This window comes from Homarus americanus, unplaced genomic scaffold, assembly GCF_018991925.1.
Source record: "Homarus americanus isolate GMGI-L3 unplaced genomic scaffold, GMGI_Hamer_2.0 scaffold6317, whole genome shotgun sequence".
NCBI lineage: Eukaryota > Metazoa > Arthropoda > Malacostraca > Decapoda > Nephropidae > Homarus > Homarus americanus.
The window spans coordinates 786,002-802,801 of record NW_024730668.1 but is presented as its reverse complement, the minus strand read 5'-3'; the positions used below and the strand labels follow the sequence as shown (position 1 = coordinate 802,801).

Sequence of the window (16,800 nt, the reverse complement as noted above, 5' to 3'; positions counted from 1 at the left end):
ACATAACCGAATGCTAACATAACCTAACGCTAATATAACCAAATGCTAACATAACCTAACGCTAACATAACCTAACGCTAATCTAACCTAATGCTAACATAACCTAATGCAAATCTAACCTAATGCTAACATAACCTAACGCTAATCTAACCTAATGCTAACATAACCTAATGCTAACATAACCTAACGCTAATCTAACCTAATGCTAACATAACCTAACGCTAACCTAACCTAATGCTAACATAACCTAACGCTAATCTAACCTAATGCTAACATAACCTAACGCTAACCTAACCTAATGCTAACATAACCTAACGCTAATCTAACCTAACTTAATCGACTGTAACCTAACGCTCCCAGGTACCGTAAAAGGTGTTTAATCATCAGGTGAAATAAGCTAAGGGGATGGATTAAAAGCCTCAGGTGACCCGTTAATTGATACGAACACCTGATATCTTTCAAGACACTGTTGATATGATTTAAAACAACCGAGGAATAGTTTATAAGCGTTCAATTTTCACCTCAGCTTACCATCCCCCCACCTCGTTAGTTGTTCTTTAAGACGGCTGACAAGAGAGGGGGAGGGGGCAGGAAGAAAAACAAGGGATTTATTGCACTATGGGGGGGAAGAAAAGGGGGCAAAAACCAAGTACACTGTGTAGCTTATTACCAACAGTGATCTCTCTCTCTCTCTCTCTCTCTCTCTCTCTCTCTCTCTCTCACCCTCCTCCATTCTCTCTCTCTCTCTCTCTCTCTCACCCCTCCTCCATTCTCTCCTCTCTCTCTCTCTCTCTCTCTCTCTCTCTCTCTCTCTCTCTCTCTCTCTCTCCACCTCCTCCACCACCCCTCACACACCCAGGGCATCAAAGCCAGGGCCAAACTTCCCCGCGATATTTTCATTACAAACAAGGCCGTATATCAACCCCGGAGAATGTTATGGGTACAAACACGAGGCTGGCTGGTGGTGAAAATATCAAGATGAGGGGAGACACGATGGCAGGAACACCACCACACCTTGTCTTGTACTTCACCACTACTACTCCTCCTCCTCCTTACACTGTTTATCACCTGTCCTTTACCTGTAGTTGACTTAGGGAGGAAGGGGGAGAGAAAGAGGGGAGAGGAGGAGGAAAGGGGAGAAAAAAGTAGAAAGCTAATATTTAATCCGCTCCACTACTCACCCCTGCTCGCATGTACCTATCACCCCCTCTCATTCCCCTCCACCCCCCCTCCCACATCCTCCTCCCCTCCACCCCCCCCCCATCCTCCTCCCTCCACCCCCCAATTATGTAGAAGTATTGACCTATTCCTTCCTAGGGTTTACTTCAGGTGGCTCAGGTCTTCAGTATTTCCCCCTTGAAATGACGACGTAAGAACCCAACTACACTAACTCAAGGTATGATTTCGTGGTGACGTCAACTTTAATGGCGTCAAATGTGCACTAAGACTCGACTTCCCTTTCCTTCATCTAAATAATGGGTAAAAATTATCGTAAAATATTTAGTGATTTTTAACTCCGAATTCTTAAAAAAAAAAAGGATTCTTACGCTTAAAAAAAATGAATCACGTGAAGATTAGACACCCCATGTAGGTCAGATTAGGTTAGGTTAGGTTAGGTCAGATGATCCAGAACTTAGTAATTCAGGAGATTATGTCAAAAGTATTGTCGAAAAATAAGAATTGGTCTTGGTTGCTTCAGTAGCTCTAAGAACGACATAAGTGACTGACTGACCCAGCCCACACAATGCACATCAGACCCGGACACTACCACCTCTGCCCGCCTTACGATCACACCTCTCTCGGTTCATCCTCATTCACCAAACATCCAACACACCAGCGAGAACGTCAATAATCCTCACAACGACGAACGACCCAATGTGAAAGTATAACAGAGGTAGAATGTATTAAAGGTAGAAGCCACAACATTCTAAAACTGCGTGTGAATGTTGTGAAATAATAACATTCTCTCTCTGTTGTGTTTGGTGGTGATGAGGAGGAGCCGAGATAAACTAGTTAAAACATGGAAATGGCCAAACCAACTAGCCAACCAACCTCACCACTGTGAAGAATTGACTGGTAACCACACACACACACACACACACACACACACACACACACACACACACACACACACAGAGTTACAGACATAGATAAATGACTGAAATATTCACGAGGCTCATTACAGCGAAGGGCACACAACGGTACAGCCGCCATGATGAAGAGACAAACTACGAGAATTAACTGATGATCTTCTACCTTGACACCTCCCACCCATAGTATTCTACCACGAAATGACACAATTCACCCGTTGCCATATATGATGAAGACTTAACACGTCCCTTGCCATATAGGATCCAGATAAAACACGCCCGTTGCCATATAGGATCCAGATAAGACAAACCCGTTGCCATATAGGATCCAGATAAAGACACGCCCTTGCCATATATGATCCAGATAAAGAAAGCCCGTTGCCATATAGGATCCAGATAAGACAAACTCGTTGCTATATAAGGATCCAGATAAGACACGCCCGTTGCCATATAGGATCCAGATAACCCCACGCCCGTTGCCATATAGGATCCAGATAAGACACGCCCGTTGCCATATAGGATCCAGATAAGACACGCCGTTGCCATATAGGATCCAGATAAGACACGCCCGTTGCCATATATGATCCAGATAAGACACGCCCGTTGCCATATAGGATCCAGATAAGACACGCCCGTTGCCATGCATGACCTATATATGATCTTATAACCTTTCACTGCGTTTAAGGGTAAAAGGAAATAAATGAGAAGTTCCAAAAAATTATTTATATCGAAAGAACAGTGATAAGATGTTCAGAATATGGCAAAATGACACGCATGACAGACACACACAAGGCGACCAACACGCATGACAGACACGCATGACAGACACGCATGACAGACACACACAGGATAACACTTATGACACAATACGCGCATTCGCTTTCAATGGATATATCAAATATTTCTCCTATAATTTACGTGATTCTACAAAGTTGATGAGAGAGAGAAAGAGAGAAAAGAATAAAGGAAAGAAAGAGGGATAGAGAGAAAGGAGGATAGAAAGATAGAAGGAGCAACAAAAGGAGAGAGTGCAAGAGCAGTATCAGAGCCTTACGAGAGCCATGCAGGTCAGAGGCATATACAGAGCACAGATAGGTGTAGGTGTAGCCAAGTGCGGATATTATCGAGGGCGTGTAAACCTTGGAATATACTGTAAGACGGAATAATTCTAGTAGGTCTTGGTCATTTCTGCACCTGCCTGTCACTCCGTTCCACCCGCTCCCACCTGTTCCCTCCTCCCACCTACTTACCCACACCCTCCCACCGCTTACCTGCTCCCTTCCCCTCTCCTCTCTATCGAACGAATGTCAGAATATTCACTTGATTATTCATTGGTTATGTGTGTGTGTGTGTGTGTGTGTGTCGAGGTCACTTGTTGGTGCCTCATAACCCAACAGTGCCACCCCTAGCCCCCCCAGGCCTCCTCCCTATACCTCAACTCTCTCTCTCTCTCTGTGTCTTACTGCTGTGGCCACTAATCCACCCTTACGGTAGCTCCCCCATAAGTACACCAAGCGGCACAGTTCTCGGAAACCAACTAAACGCATTAAACGTCCACTGTCCCCGCCAGTCACGCTACTACTGCCGAATCAAAGAAAATATCACACACACACACACACACACACACACACACACACACACACACACACACACACATTCCCTGTAGTATGACCTTCTCCTCCATCTAGTTATTATATATCATATTTGTATCACTTATGTTACTTGTATATTATTTGTCTATCAAGTGACCCATTCCCCAATTATGTAACTGTATATTTTCAGTCATTTTCTCTCAATAAATTTTTTATCATCATTATCATTATTATTACTCACACAAACACACACTGAGTGAGACCTGAGATACATAGATACTGTATAGGTAGGGGAACACACACACACACACAGAGAGAGAGAGAGAGAGAGAGAGAGAGAGAGAGAGAGAGAGAATTCGTCTTTATTCTTGATTTCAGCCACACACCAATTCGACCTAAAATAACCTGATATGAGAAAAAACACACCCACTCTCACAGCATATTTTAAAACACTCACAAACACCAAAACGTATTCCACACGGGTCATACATCACACTGAATGGCAATATAACATGGGGTTTTTTTAGGGGTTGGCAGGGGGAAGGATAGTAGGGGAGGAGTGAATTTTCCCAATATTTAATCGCCAGAGATATAAATATTCACGTTTATTTACATACTCGTGACAGCCTTCAGGAACCACACACTTGTTGCCTCAATATATCCCTTATGCATGCCCACCCCTCCCCCCTCCTCCCCACCGAAAAAAAAAGGTACACACATAATATGCATGTACACGAGAAACACAAACACACACACACACACACACACACACACACACACACACACACACACACACACACACACACACACACACACACACACACTCTCTCTCTCTCTCTCTCTCTCTCTCTTATGACAAATACTTAATTCTAGCATATAAAATTTTATTACTATTATTAATATAAACAGTTGTAGTAGTAATAATTAATAGTAGTGTTTCATTATTATCATTACTACAAGTATTAACATCATTTTATCATTATTAGTAGTAGTAATAGTAGTATCATAATTATTAGCTCTCTCTCTCTCTCTCTGCGATCAAATTATACGTCATAAGCAAAAAATAAATAAAAACAAACACATTCCCGTCACGAAGCTCCATCCACCGGTGAACTGTTCGTGTATACTTATGATAAAACGTTAATACTTCTCCAGACAGTCAATTAATGTGTAACACCAAACATTTATCAATATTCCATCACAGATTCAGTCTATGTTAATTTTCCTTAATGATAATAATAATTAAAATAATAATAATAATAAAAACAGCAAAAACGAAACAATAAGTAAATAAAATAATAGTAAACAAAATATTATACTTTTACAGGTACTAGTAATTTATTATTATTATTATTATTATTATTATTATTATTATTACTATTATTATTAACTCTTCCAGCGCCCATTGAAAAACATGTCTTCAGTTTCTTAATCATTGTCTGAGTACAAATTCTTATTCAAATAAAAATAAAATAAAGACATACAATAAACAAGAAAAGAAACTTATAAAATAAAAATAAAAATTGTAAATAAATAAGCAATAATAAATTACACAATATTACAAATAAAAAAATATTCAGAATTGCTCAATAAAATATAAAAATATAAGAATATTGAAAATAACCTAACAAAACTAAAACCAAACGCGACAATTCGAAAAACATAAATAAATAAAAATATACCGAAAAAATCCCACAACAAACCAACAAGACTCATTCAAAAAAATAAATCATCCCCCAAAACTTAATTCGAATTTATAAGAGTAAGACGAAAACAGACAGACAGACACTCACCTTTAACCCCTTGTGGCGAGCTTTATAAAAATACGGGCAGGTGGGACAGCCTTATAGGGCAGCGCCTTACTCACTCGCTGCTGAGTTACCCTTACCTCCCTACTTACCTTCCTTCCTTCCTACCTACCTACCTACCTACTCACCGTTTACTCGTTGTTTTATGAGGGGAAGGATGGGACGGGAAGGGGGAGAATGGTATAAGGAAGGAGGAGGAGGGTGGGGCGGTGGATAGGGGAGGGGGGAGTATGTGATGGATGAGGGGTGATGGGAAGGATAGGGGGAAGGACGGGACAGGAAGGGAGAGGTAAGTAGCTTAAGTAGTTTGAGACGAGCGGTACTGAGTCGGCGGTCTAATGGCGCTACTACATAATACTCGAGGTTAGTGGCGCTACTACATTACATAACACTTGAGGCATAGTTCACCCGACAATTGAACACCCTAATGTTAACCTAACCAAACCACACCTAACAACATCCCCCCCCCCCCGTGTTTAGCATCAGGTGAAACAAGCGGAGGTTTCTAATATTCATGAGATCCCTAATAATAATATAATAATAATAATAATATAATAATAATAATATAATAATAATAATGATAATAATAATAATAATAATAAAAATAATAATATAATAATAATAATATAATAATAATAATAATATAATAATAATAATATAATAATAATAATAATAATATAATAGTACTAATAATATAATAATAATATAATAATAAAATCGACAGTAGTGATAAAAAATATTAACAATAATAATATTAATTGTAATAATAATAATGACAATAATAATAAAATAAAACAATGATTAAATAATAATAATAACAATAATAATAATAATCATGATATTAATATCAAAATATTTAAAGTAATAATAACCAAATAATATAATATTAACAATAATAAACAGCCCCTTACACCACCCAACTGATACATCACATCTCCAACAGCAATAAATCCAGTATACAGTCAAGATCGTTTGTTTATTGTCCCCCCCAGCGATAAGGCGGCGATCATCTATCTGTCTGCCTGTCTGTTTGTAGACAAATTATTTCCGCTCAGTAAATCAGGTTCTTTTGGACGCACTGCAGGCAACGTGTGCATACCTGTTAGTGCTTAGAACCCCTGGTGTAGGTGGCCAGCTTCTGGCAGACCCTGCCGCCGTCTGGCCACAAAATAATAATCACATGACAGATGAATGCCACTGCTGGCAGACGGTGGACGAACCTGCGTCTGGTGTAACTACATAAAAGAAAACACCATATTCATAACGGGGTGGAGAAGTAGTTTACGCCAAGCAATTCTGATCGCTCGTGCTGGCAAGATTTTCAACGCTACAAAATGTCAGGTCACAGGAACTATTGTAGTGTTAAGAAATGATATAAACTCTTGACCTGAAGCCTTACTCGCCGAACAAGAATTTATCAAAACCATTTTCTCAATTATCGTTTAACTCGTACAAGTTCTGAACCTAACTAAAGAAACTGGTAATATCCGCCCAGGTAAGGTGACAGTGACGGTGTGTGATTTATCCTGAAGAAGTGTTGTAGTGGCCACGTCTTCGTTGAATATTACCTGGAGGTGATATGACTATGTGATTTGTTCTCTCACCTCATTCACTACTGCTGGTACACATGTCATTCACTGCTGCAGGTACACACGTCATTCACTACTGCAGGTACACGCGTCATTCACTACTGCACGTACACGCGTCATTCACTGCTGCAGGTACACGCGTCATTCACTACTGCTGGTACACATGTCATTCACTACTGCAGGTACACGCGTCATTCACTACTGCAGGTACACACGTCATTCACTACTGCAGGTACACGCGTCATTCACTGCTGCAGGTACACGTGTCATTCACTACTGCAGGTACACGTGTCATTCACTACTGCAGGTACACACGTCATTCACTACTGCAGGTACACACGTCATTCACTACTGCAGGTACACACGTCATTCACTACTGCAGGTACACACGTCATTCACTACTGCAGGTACACACGTCATTCACTACTGCAGGTACACACGTCATTCACCACAACAGGTTCACACTTCCCTCATTCATAAGGACACGGCGTTTCGTCCACCACCACGACAGAGTAAACACGGTCCCCAGCCACCATGACCACCATAATAACCGCAATATGGTGACCGCCGCTATGCTCACAACAACAAACACAAACAAGTACGCGATGTGGTTGTGTTATGTATAGTTTGGTGCTCAAGAACACCATTAACAGGTGAACATTCCAGGTGAAAACAACGCAATTAATCCATCTCTCAATAATATATAAAAAAAACGTGAACTTGAAATCATATGCAGTTAAATGTTTGTGTTTGTACGAGTCAAAAACACCTTGATGTAATAAGCGCATGTTTGATGAATAAAATTAAGTTAATGTTCGCCAAGCGTTAGTTCTACAGACGTGAAAAAGAACATATCGACTACTGTACACCTCCCCCCCCCCCCTGCGCCACCTACAGTATACATCAATGAGACGATACTATGAGGACGTGCTGACCCGTTCTTCTGGACACAGGTACTCGGCGTTCCCTCCTGTGGCCACGCCTCTCCCCATACACCGGGTTGACACCTACACAGAACCATCATAAAGGTGAGGGAGGGATCAGGTCTATTAATACCGCCAGTCACTGTAAATAAACCAGACAATAGAAGACGTAACTGAGATCTCCAGCCCAGTGGTTTATAGATACTCTTTACTGTTTGTCTGATAACTGATGCTAAATGTAATTTCTGTAGCATTTTCGACGTATTTTTTGTAATCTATGTCAAGGTAGTGAGTTAAATGCCTCTTTAGATCTCCAGTTACGGGTAAAAGTCAACTTACGAGTCTTTTGTGAACCCGACGCCTGAGTAGAGGTGATGATGACACTGGCTATAACTAGAGATGTAGACACACACACACACACACACACCGGGTCAACGAGCTTCTGAAGGTAAACAGCGAGTTATTGCGTCACCCACCAGCTTCCTCCTCCACCAAGAGCTTTCCTTCGTAAACACAGATCACGAATTATGTTTCATCATACCCTGGAGGACAGGAAGGCCAGGGGAGGGTAGGAAGGCCAGGGGAGGGTAGGAAGGCCAGGGGCAGGCAGGGGTGGAGATGGGTGAATAAAATTATAAGTCACGGTGCCAGAGAGATGAAAATTGTTTAAAGATCAATAAGGACAGTCTGAAGTTTGGAGTGTAGAGGGCCATGGTCGCCAACCCTCAGACATGTACTGTAGGGGAAGGAATTACTGACCTCACAGTGTACACAAAAAAACATTGCCACACTATTTACCCGTCCAGTGAGGTTTAAGATACAGTATTAATTAAGAACAAACACAAAGACCAACAGTTAGTTATGAACCATCACAGCCGAAAATTTAGTTGGATACATTGACCCGGAGATAGTAAGAGAATTTTTGAAACGTGAATTTATTAAACAAAAATAAAAATAAGAGAGGCTCCGTAGTAGGTCTGGTTTGTTTTTAGTTAATTTGGGTGAATATTTTATAATATAGAATAACGAGATCTATCCAACCGGTGATTTAAAACAACACTTAAAATAATATACTGTATTCTATCTATACAGTATAATATTCCTCGTTATATACTGTATCTACCTCTTCTATTTAATTATGACTGCTATTTTTTAGTGAAGTTGTATTTATATCAAGAACCGCCAACAATCCGCGGGAAAACTGCTATTCCTTAATCCCATCAACACACACACCTGTCCTGAGCGCGGAAATGTCGTAAATAAGGGCGGAGCTGTGGTGATTGCCGGGCAGTGTTGAGCGGCGGCTGCTGACGGCGGAGCACTCATGACACTTTTTCATAACCTGACGCTGTGTTAAACTCCAGACCAAATATTATCCCCCCTACAAGAGAACCACAATACATGCATGATACAGGGTGATTTAATTCCTGAAATCACATACACGAGAGGAAATTTGCCCAGGGAAACGAGAGAGATAGATAGGCCGGCTATACAAACATTTTCCGCCGTCTGTATATTCGCGGCGAACGAGAGCCAGCGACCGTACCGTGAGTAGGTGGTATGTTGATCGCTGATAAGACGTTCGCTAAGCCCCCGCCAAGCCAAGCCGCAGATTAGCGAATTCCATAACGGTATCGCAACTGTCGAGTCCCCCCCCCCCCTTCCTTGTTATTCGAGATCACTAGAACTACAGTGTTGACTCTTGCGCGCACACACAAACTTGAATGCAGCTCACACACACACACACACGACCTAACACTCTCTTACAAGTCATAACTCAACGAACAGATTCAGCGTTCGGTTAAAACTCGACCTAACGCATACATGTTACCTAATGCACAAACAACCTAGCACACACTAACACGACTCAACACACACAAACACACAACTCAACACACATAAACACACAAACACACGACTCGGCACACAAACTGCAGCCAATATAAGAGTGTGTTGGCTCAGCGGGGGGGGAGAGGAGGTGGAGGGGAGAAGAGGAGAAGAGAGAGAGGGGAGGGTGGAGGAGGAGAGAAGGTGTAGATAAAGAGAAGAACAGGTAAGGACAAATTAGCATGACGTAACTCAGGTGTAAACAGTTACCCCCAAAAAAAGTTCAGTCACGTTACTCGCTACGCCAGACACTAGTTACCTGACGTCGTTCCCTCCCACAACAAAAATATAGCCAGCGCCAGTATGAGCAATCAAGAGTGCCTGGCTTATCCCCACACCCACCCCGCAATGACAGATATTGCGCTAAAAGAATAGGTGTTACGCCAGACGAACGAAAACGACGTCAGACGAATTAGAACTATATTAGGAACGGGAGCAAAGCCAGACGAATGGAGATATTCAGTACGATTAAGAATTACAGCAGATGTATTTTCATTGTTCACCCACTTTCTGCCTCCAGTGACGCTGTGTAAGGAAGCAACGCGTGTTTCTCGGCGACACACTGCACTCTTCTTGGTAGGTCGTGAAGCTTGTGTGGAGGTCTGGTTAGGACTTATCAATTAAATCACCTCATTAATTAAATTTCCAGTTCATATAAAAAAAAAATTTCCACATAATAATCCACGTTTTTATCGTATTAAATTTTTGCTGTTAACTGAAGTGTATATCGTACTGAATTTTATTTATTAATTTAATATGGAACTTTTTTATTCGCCATTTTAGTGAGGCGTCTCGTGAGATGATAATAATTATTTGACGTGAGATCGATATTAATTTACGCTGACATATAATTGACTTTATTACTTCACATTTAGACTCGTTCATCACTGACAGATTACTTGACGTTTATGATACTTAAAACGTCATTATGTTGATCCCTTTAATTAAACTGACAAGGAAAATTTATATCAACTTTAAATAAACGCGGTACTTTTTGACACCATCTTTCTGAAACATTTTATACAAGTCAATATTGTTGTTGTTATTATTCACTTTGTATCTATTTTCTGGCTAAATAAACTTTTGTCAATGACAATAACAATTAATATAAATAAAACTCTGAAGCCTCTAACCGCTCGTAATTTATTTAATTGATAATTTCACCAAATTTACTTTTAACGAAATTTTGGAATTTAGCAACAATGGCGATATTTTTCTATCGTTTCGTCAATTAGAGACTAGGATGAATTTTAATCAGGATTTTATTGTTAGTTTCAATCAATTTCAATATTTATTCCTTGATAGAGGAAGCGGGATCCTAGTGCTGTCAGTTAAAATTTTAATACCGTGGTTTATTAAGCAAATCCTTAAACAAGAGTCTGATTTGGTATAGATTATAAATTGTTTATAATTATTTAAAAAATATGCACAATCATTTAAATTGACTTTATACCACTCTTTAAATTTGCTTCACAGATTGTCCATAAACAATAACAATAATAATAATAATAATAATAATAATAATAATAATAGTAATAATAATACAGTAATAATAAACTTCGATTTTTGTGTCTTTTGCCATTATAATTCATTATAAGTTTACTCTATGCAGAGTATATACTGTAATAATACATCAAACTACCAGACTAATCACCCAAAAGTGTTTCTCGGTTTCTTTACAAAATACGTTAGTCAAAACTTATTATTTAATTATAAATAAATTCATTACCGTAAGCTATTACTGCCATCAAGACCAGGAAATATTATTTTTGTCTATAGACCAATAGCACATATATATCTATATATATATATATATATATATATATATATATATATATATATATATATATATATATATATATATATATATATATATATATATATATATATATATATATATATATATATATATATATATATATATATATATATATATATATATATATATATATATATATAAACGGTTAACCGAGACCGCTAGTATAAGGGCAGATTCTACCTGGATAAGCAAGTGGTCAAGTTTCACCTGTAGCCTCCAGGCATAAGGTAAGATGCCGCCTGTCTGACACAGCTTTCAGTATCTCACAGAACCAGGTACTGTACCTCCCTCCACCCGCCTCAACCTGCTATTGGTACCCCCCCACACACTCCCAAGACGTAACACCTGGGGAAAAAAAGTCTTGAAAGCCCCGCAGATACCAAGGAGAGTAAAAGTGGCTTCCGGACGTGTCAACCTTAAACAGGCAAAGAACTCATAACCGTGTAGAAAATTTGGCCCATCTCACCTCATATTGTATTCAGATCTCAAAATAAACCTGTTCTGGTGGGGTATTGACGACTTTGACTTATACTGAGGCCGGCATTATCATCGAGTGGGATTCTTTCTGTACACCAACTGACTGATCCCTCCACACGTCTGCTGTCACCACTACGACTCCAGACCTTCGCCCGCAGTATTATTTTATCGCTAGCACCTGTCCACGTCACCTCGCACATTACCATCATCAAATCAAACCTCTACATCCTTCATTACAGTCAAACACAAAAGACAGCTCTGAACATCACTCCTCCCACTTACTGATCACCGACACATAATATACATGAATAACTCCTGGGAATTAACTGATAACGCTAATAAAACAAAACAAGAGCGCGGGCTTGTGTTTATTCGATCACTGGCCAGTAGGACGCGAAGGGACCCTTGTACTGCCGCGATCCCTGTCTGTCTGCCTGTTTATCTGTCATTATCCTCGCCGAAATAAAACTATTTCAAATACGTAAAAACTATTTAATTCCCAATCTTATCGAAAAACGACTCATACAAGTACTATTCATGCGCATTAATACACACGCTGTAGTCACAGATGCCCTAACCCATAAATGATACACATTTACCTCAAATATTATACCTGTTACATTGTTCTCTCACAAATATCAACAACATAATCTGTGGGTAAGACAAAAACAAGACCAATGCATTTACTAAAACAACAAAAAACTTCCTCATTCCAAAAGTTGTCGGACAAGATATTCCTTTTTATTCACAGGTTAAAATCACCAAGGCGAGATACTGGAGAAAATCATGATAATAAAACCTGAGCCTAAATATTCCTTCTACGACACAAAATGTTCATTCATACGCAGGGTTGGATTTACCTACTTGTGGGCCCCAGGCCAAACTCATCAGTGGGCCCCCAAATTTATAGAAACGTTTGCATTTTTCAATGAATGACTGCATGACTGGCTGAGCGAGCTGTCAGCAAACCAACGGTAACCCTGACACGTACTGAACGTGAAACGATCCTATTCTTCATACGTTAAGGCGCTGAAGGTTTCTTGAACTTTATTCTCTCTCTCCAGTATATATGTATGTATAGATAGATAGATAAATAGTTAGATCGATGGTGGGACACGGACATTTAAAAAATGTATATATTTTTTATTATCTTATTTTATCTTATTTTCTTCATTTACTATAGGGCCTAGTCCGTGGCCCACCTGAGAACCACCCCATGGCCCACCAGTTGAAGACCACTGCGGGCCTATACTTATTGTACAGGGGCCCCATACTCCGGGCCCTATACTTATTGTACAGGGGCCCTTATGGTTGTGAATATATTATATAATGAAATATACGGTGTACACTTGAAACAAGGTTATATGCTGGCACGCTGCGCGACAAATTAGTTTCAGTGGGCCCCCAGATAACGGTGGGCCCTAGTCCAATGGCCTGCTTGGCCTATTGGTAAATCCGGTCCTGTTCATACGATCAAATTTCTCCAGCAGATTGTTGAGGGCAGCGAGGTGTTGCCCAGTAGCTGTACGGTAAGGGGCTGTTATCATGCCGTACCGTTATTTATAATTTCCTTCAACTCATAAACTTTTACAAGTGATTTATTTGTCAGCCCTTCTTATCTTCAGTCTATTATTTTCTCATATTTTCAAATCGTTTCACTCATTTTTTTTTTAGTTGTAATGAATATGCAAGTAACAAATAATATTAATAATCATAATGATATGTATAATATATTTTTAAACAAGCTATCCAAATAGTTATTAATCTATAACGACAGTCATTCATACAAATTATCCATCAATGACTTCTTTGTCGTGTAGTCACCAGCAAGACCTTACCTGACACTTCTACCTGACTCCCGATAACACACACACACCCTCCTCAAAACACACACCATTCACAACACATACATGCATACCCTTCAGGACGCACACACGCATAAATAATACCGTTCGAAATACACACATACAAACATACTGCCCAAACATACACACATTCATGAATACCAACTACATACTACTCAAAACACACACTCAGCACATTACTACAGGATAACCATCTGGACGCTGAGCTGACCTGACCACCACCATAAGTCTATTCTTCTCCGTTCAACACTGATGAATAAAAACACTGGAGTTTAACCTAAGTACTTGGTGTGTGTGTGTGTGTGTGTGTGTGTTTAAGAGGCGCATCTTATGTGACAACTTTCACTCGGGGATGACAAGGTCTCTTAAACACTAGATGGGGGAACAAGTATATGTACTATAAGCCGACGTCCTCAACACGCTCTCTGCACGTCAAGACAGGTGGATCAAAGGTGGAAAAAAAATACATATTTTTCTTCCGTGTTTCTACCTTATTATATCTGAGACATCGTAGAGATTGTTACATTATTTGGCTGATTCGACTAACTGTTTATCATTGTTTGTATACATGAACTATATACATACATACATACATACATGATAAACAAATGTCAACTTGTATTATGATTTCACTGATTACAATCTATTTACTTATCTTGTACCTAAGCTTGTGACCTGTAGTTGTTTATTATATTGTATTATTTTGTACAATTACACCTGTATTAATTATATCCAAAATTAAAATTCCCCATAACCTGATGTAACAAAATTATTGTCTATGGTAAAGGTTTGATTATATTACATCTAATATCCAGGACTACACAGTAATATTAAGAACTCCTGTCATGTTAGGTTGTTAGGCCTCAAATCATTTCACAAAATATCGAACCATTTCATAAATATATAGAATCACTTTCAATTATTTTATAAACTTTGCCCTACAGTCATGCTCTCCTCTTCGTCTGCCAATCATAATTACCTTATAATAAATATAACAGGAACTTCAGATTCTCACTTTCAGGTCCGCCAACAAAATTATAAACACCATTCTATTTGTCTCTAGTTCGGTGTTAAATGAACTCCTTCGCCACTCACAGTCAATTTGATATCGTAGAGTCAACGTTGGATTTCACGTCACCAATTTAAAAATTCCTCCAATTAGTTAAGACACCTAAAGACGTTTAATAATTACGACAGGCATGATAGTTAAAGGTGAAATAAATGCAGGTAAATTAAAATACTGTACGAAAAAAATATCTGCGTAACGTTGTAGCCTATTGGGGTATCCGTGGCAACTCGACTCACACACCTCAAACCTCATCAAACGTAAATACTATAACTGGCAGGATATGATAATTATACAACACCCCATAATTTTAGATGCGATTAGTTTAGTTTGTGTTGCAGCTGGAAACACTAAAACTACATTGTAAAAATTACTACGTTATCTGAAATAAAAAAAATTCAACTTTCCCCCTAAGCCTCACCTGCCTGCCTCCAGCCTCCCAGGTTACGTGAAATTTACTGTATCAAATTATGATTCTGTAAATAATTCTCATGGTACACATAATTCAACGTGACAGCAGTTCACCTACACATATACTACTCAAGATACATTACTACACATCATCAAGCACACAACAGTGACGCAAGATCAGTGTACTTTATGTGTAGAGGGTGACAAGCTCAAGACAGTGTAATTATTTAAATGTATGATAAAGTGAATCACAAGTATAGACACACTTTTGGGGGTAGAGTTAACTTCATGAACGCTAGAACATTTATCCGTACCGGTTTGTTATTTCTATATTTGACAGACTTCCTAATGCAAATTTTAATCCTTATCATTCCTTTATTACAGTGTCGTCTCCTTAACACCAGTATTTTGTATGGAGTCAATTAGTGACGATACCCGTGAATTCCATCCTGTTAAATCACCTATTGTAAAATCCTCTAATTTATAACTTATTTTAAATTTGCAATGTGAATTTTAATTTGCACAAAAATTTTAAATTCGTATTTTCTATTATGTCATTACAGCCACATCACAACTAAAATATTATTATATAACCTTATTGGTCAATATCGATAAATATCAACAGTTATTTATAACAACAATACAATCCTTCAGTAATAACAAACTTCATTTTCGCGATAATTCTTCCCTCAGTTTCATCTGCAAACGTTTTAAAGTCGCAACACATGCTCACGCCCACCGCCCACAGCAACGCCCACGCCACAACCCACGTGGGCCTCTCCAGGAATGTTCACAATTTCACAAACCAAAACAAACCCTTGTAGGGCCGTCGCTCCTCCCGCAGGTCGTCGCTTTCCTCCTTAATTTACCTATAAACTCGGCTTCCAACTCACCATGCGACCGTCGTCCTCAATTTCCGGGTGCTCCATCTGGTACACGGGAACGGGCTCTCTGTTTTTGACCCGAATCTTGACGGATTTGTGGAACCACTGCGTAAATCAAAAAGTTTTAAGGAAGGACACACACTACGTCACACGGACTACGGAATACAACTGAGGGAGTGTTGAGCGCGAGCCTCGGCCTGGCCCGCACTGCCAGACGTCACCAAGGTAAACAAGCGATATCACGCCCGATTATTGCTAATTATACTCCCATTTAATGCACCTAATAACTCAACGCAGCGATTGTATTCTTGGTACCGTATTTAAAGATGTTTAAATTGATGGTATATTTTGTAATCATGGTGAATTATACTAATTAAAGGGTGGAATAT

At 39.3% G+C, this 16,800-nt stretch overlaps 1 protein-coding gene across 1 annotated transcript in view; it reads right to left on the bottom strand.

The window, feature by feature from the left end:
* Positions 1-16,599, bottom strand: part of LOC121867130 — a 71,237-nt gene extending 54,638 nt beyond the window's left edge. The window contains exon 1 of the mRNA XM_042366886.1: positions 16,421-16,599. Coding sequence (XP_042222820.1) covers positions 16,421-16,456 — 36 coding nt within the window. The 5' untranslated portion in view covers positions 16,457-16,599. The remainder of the gene's footprint in view (positions 1-16,420) is intronic.
* Positions 16,600-16,800: the final 201 nt, after the last annotated feature.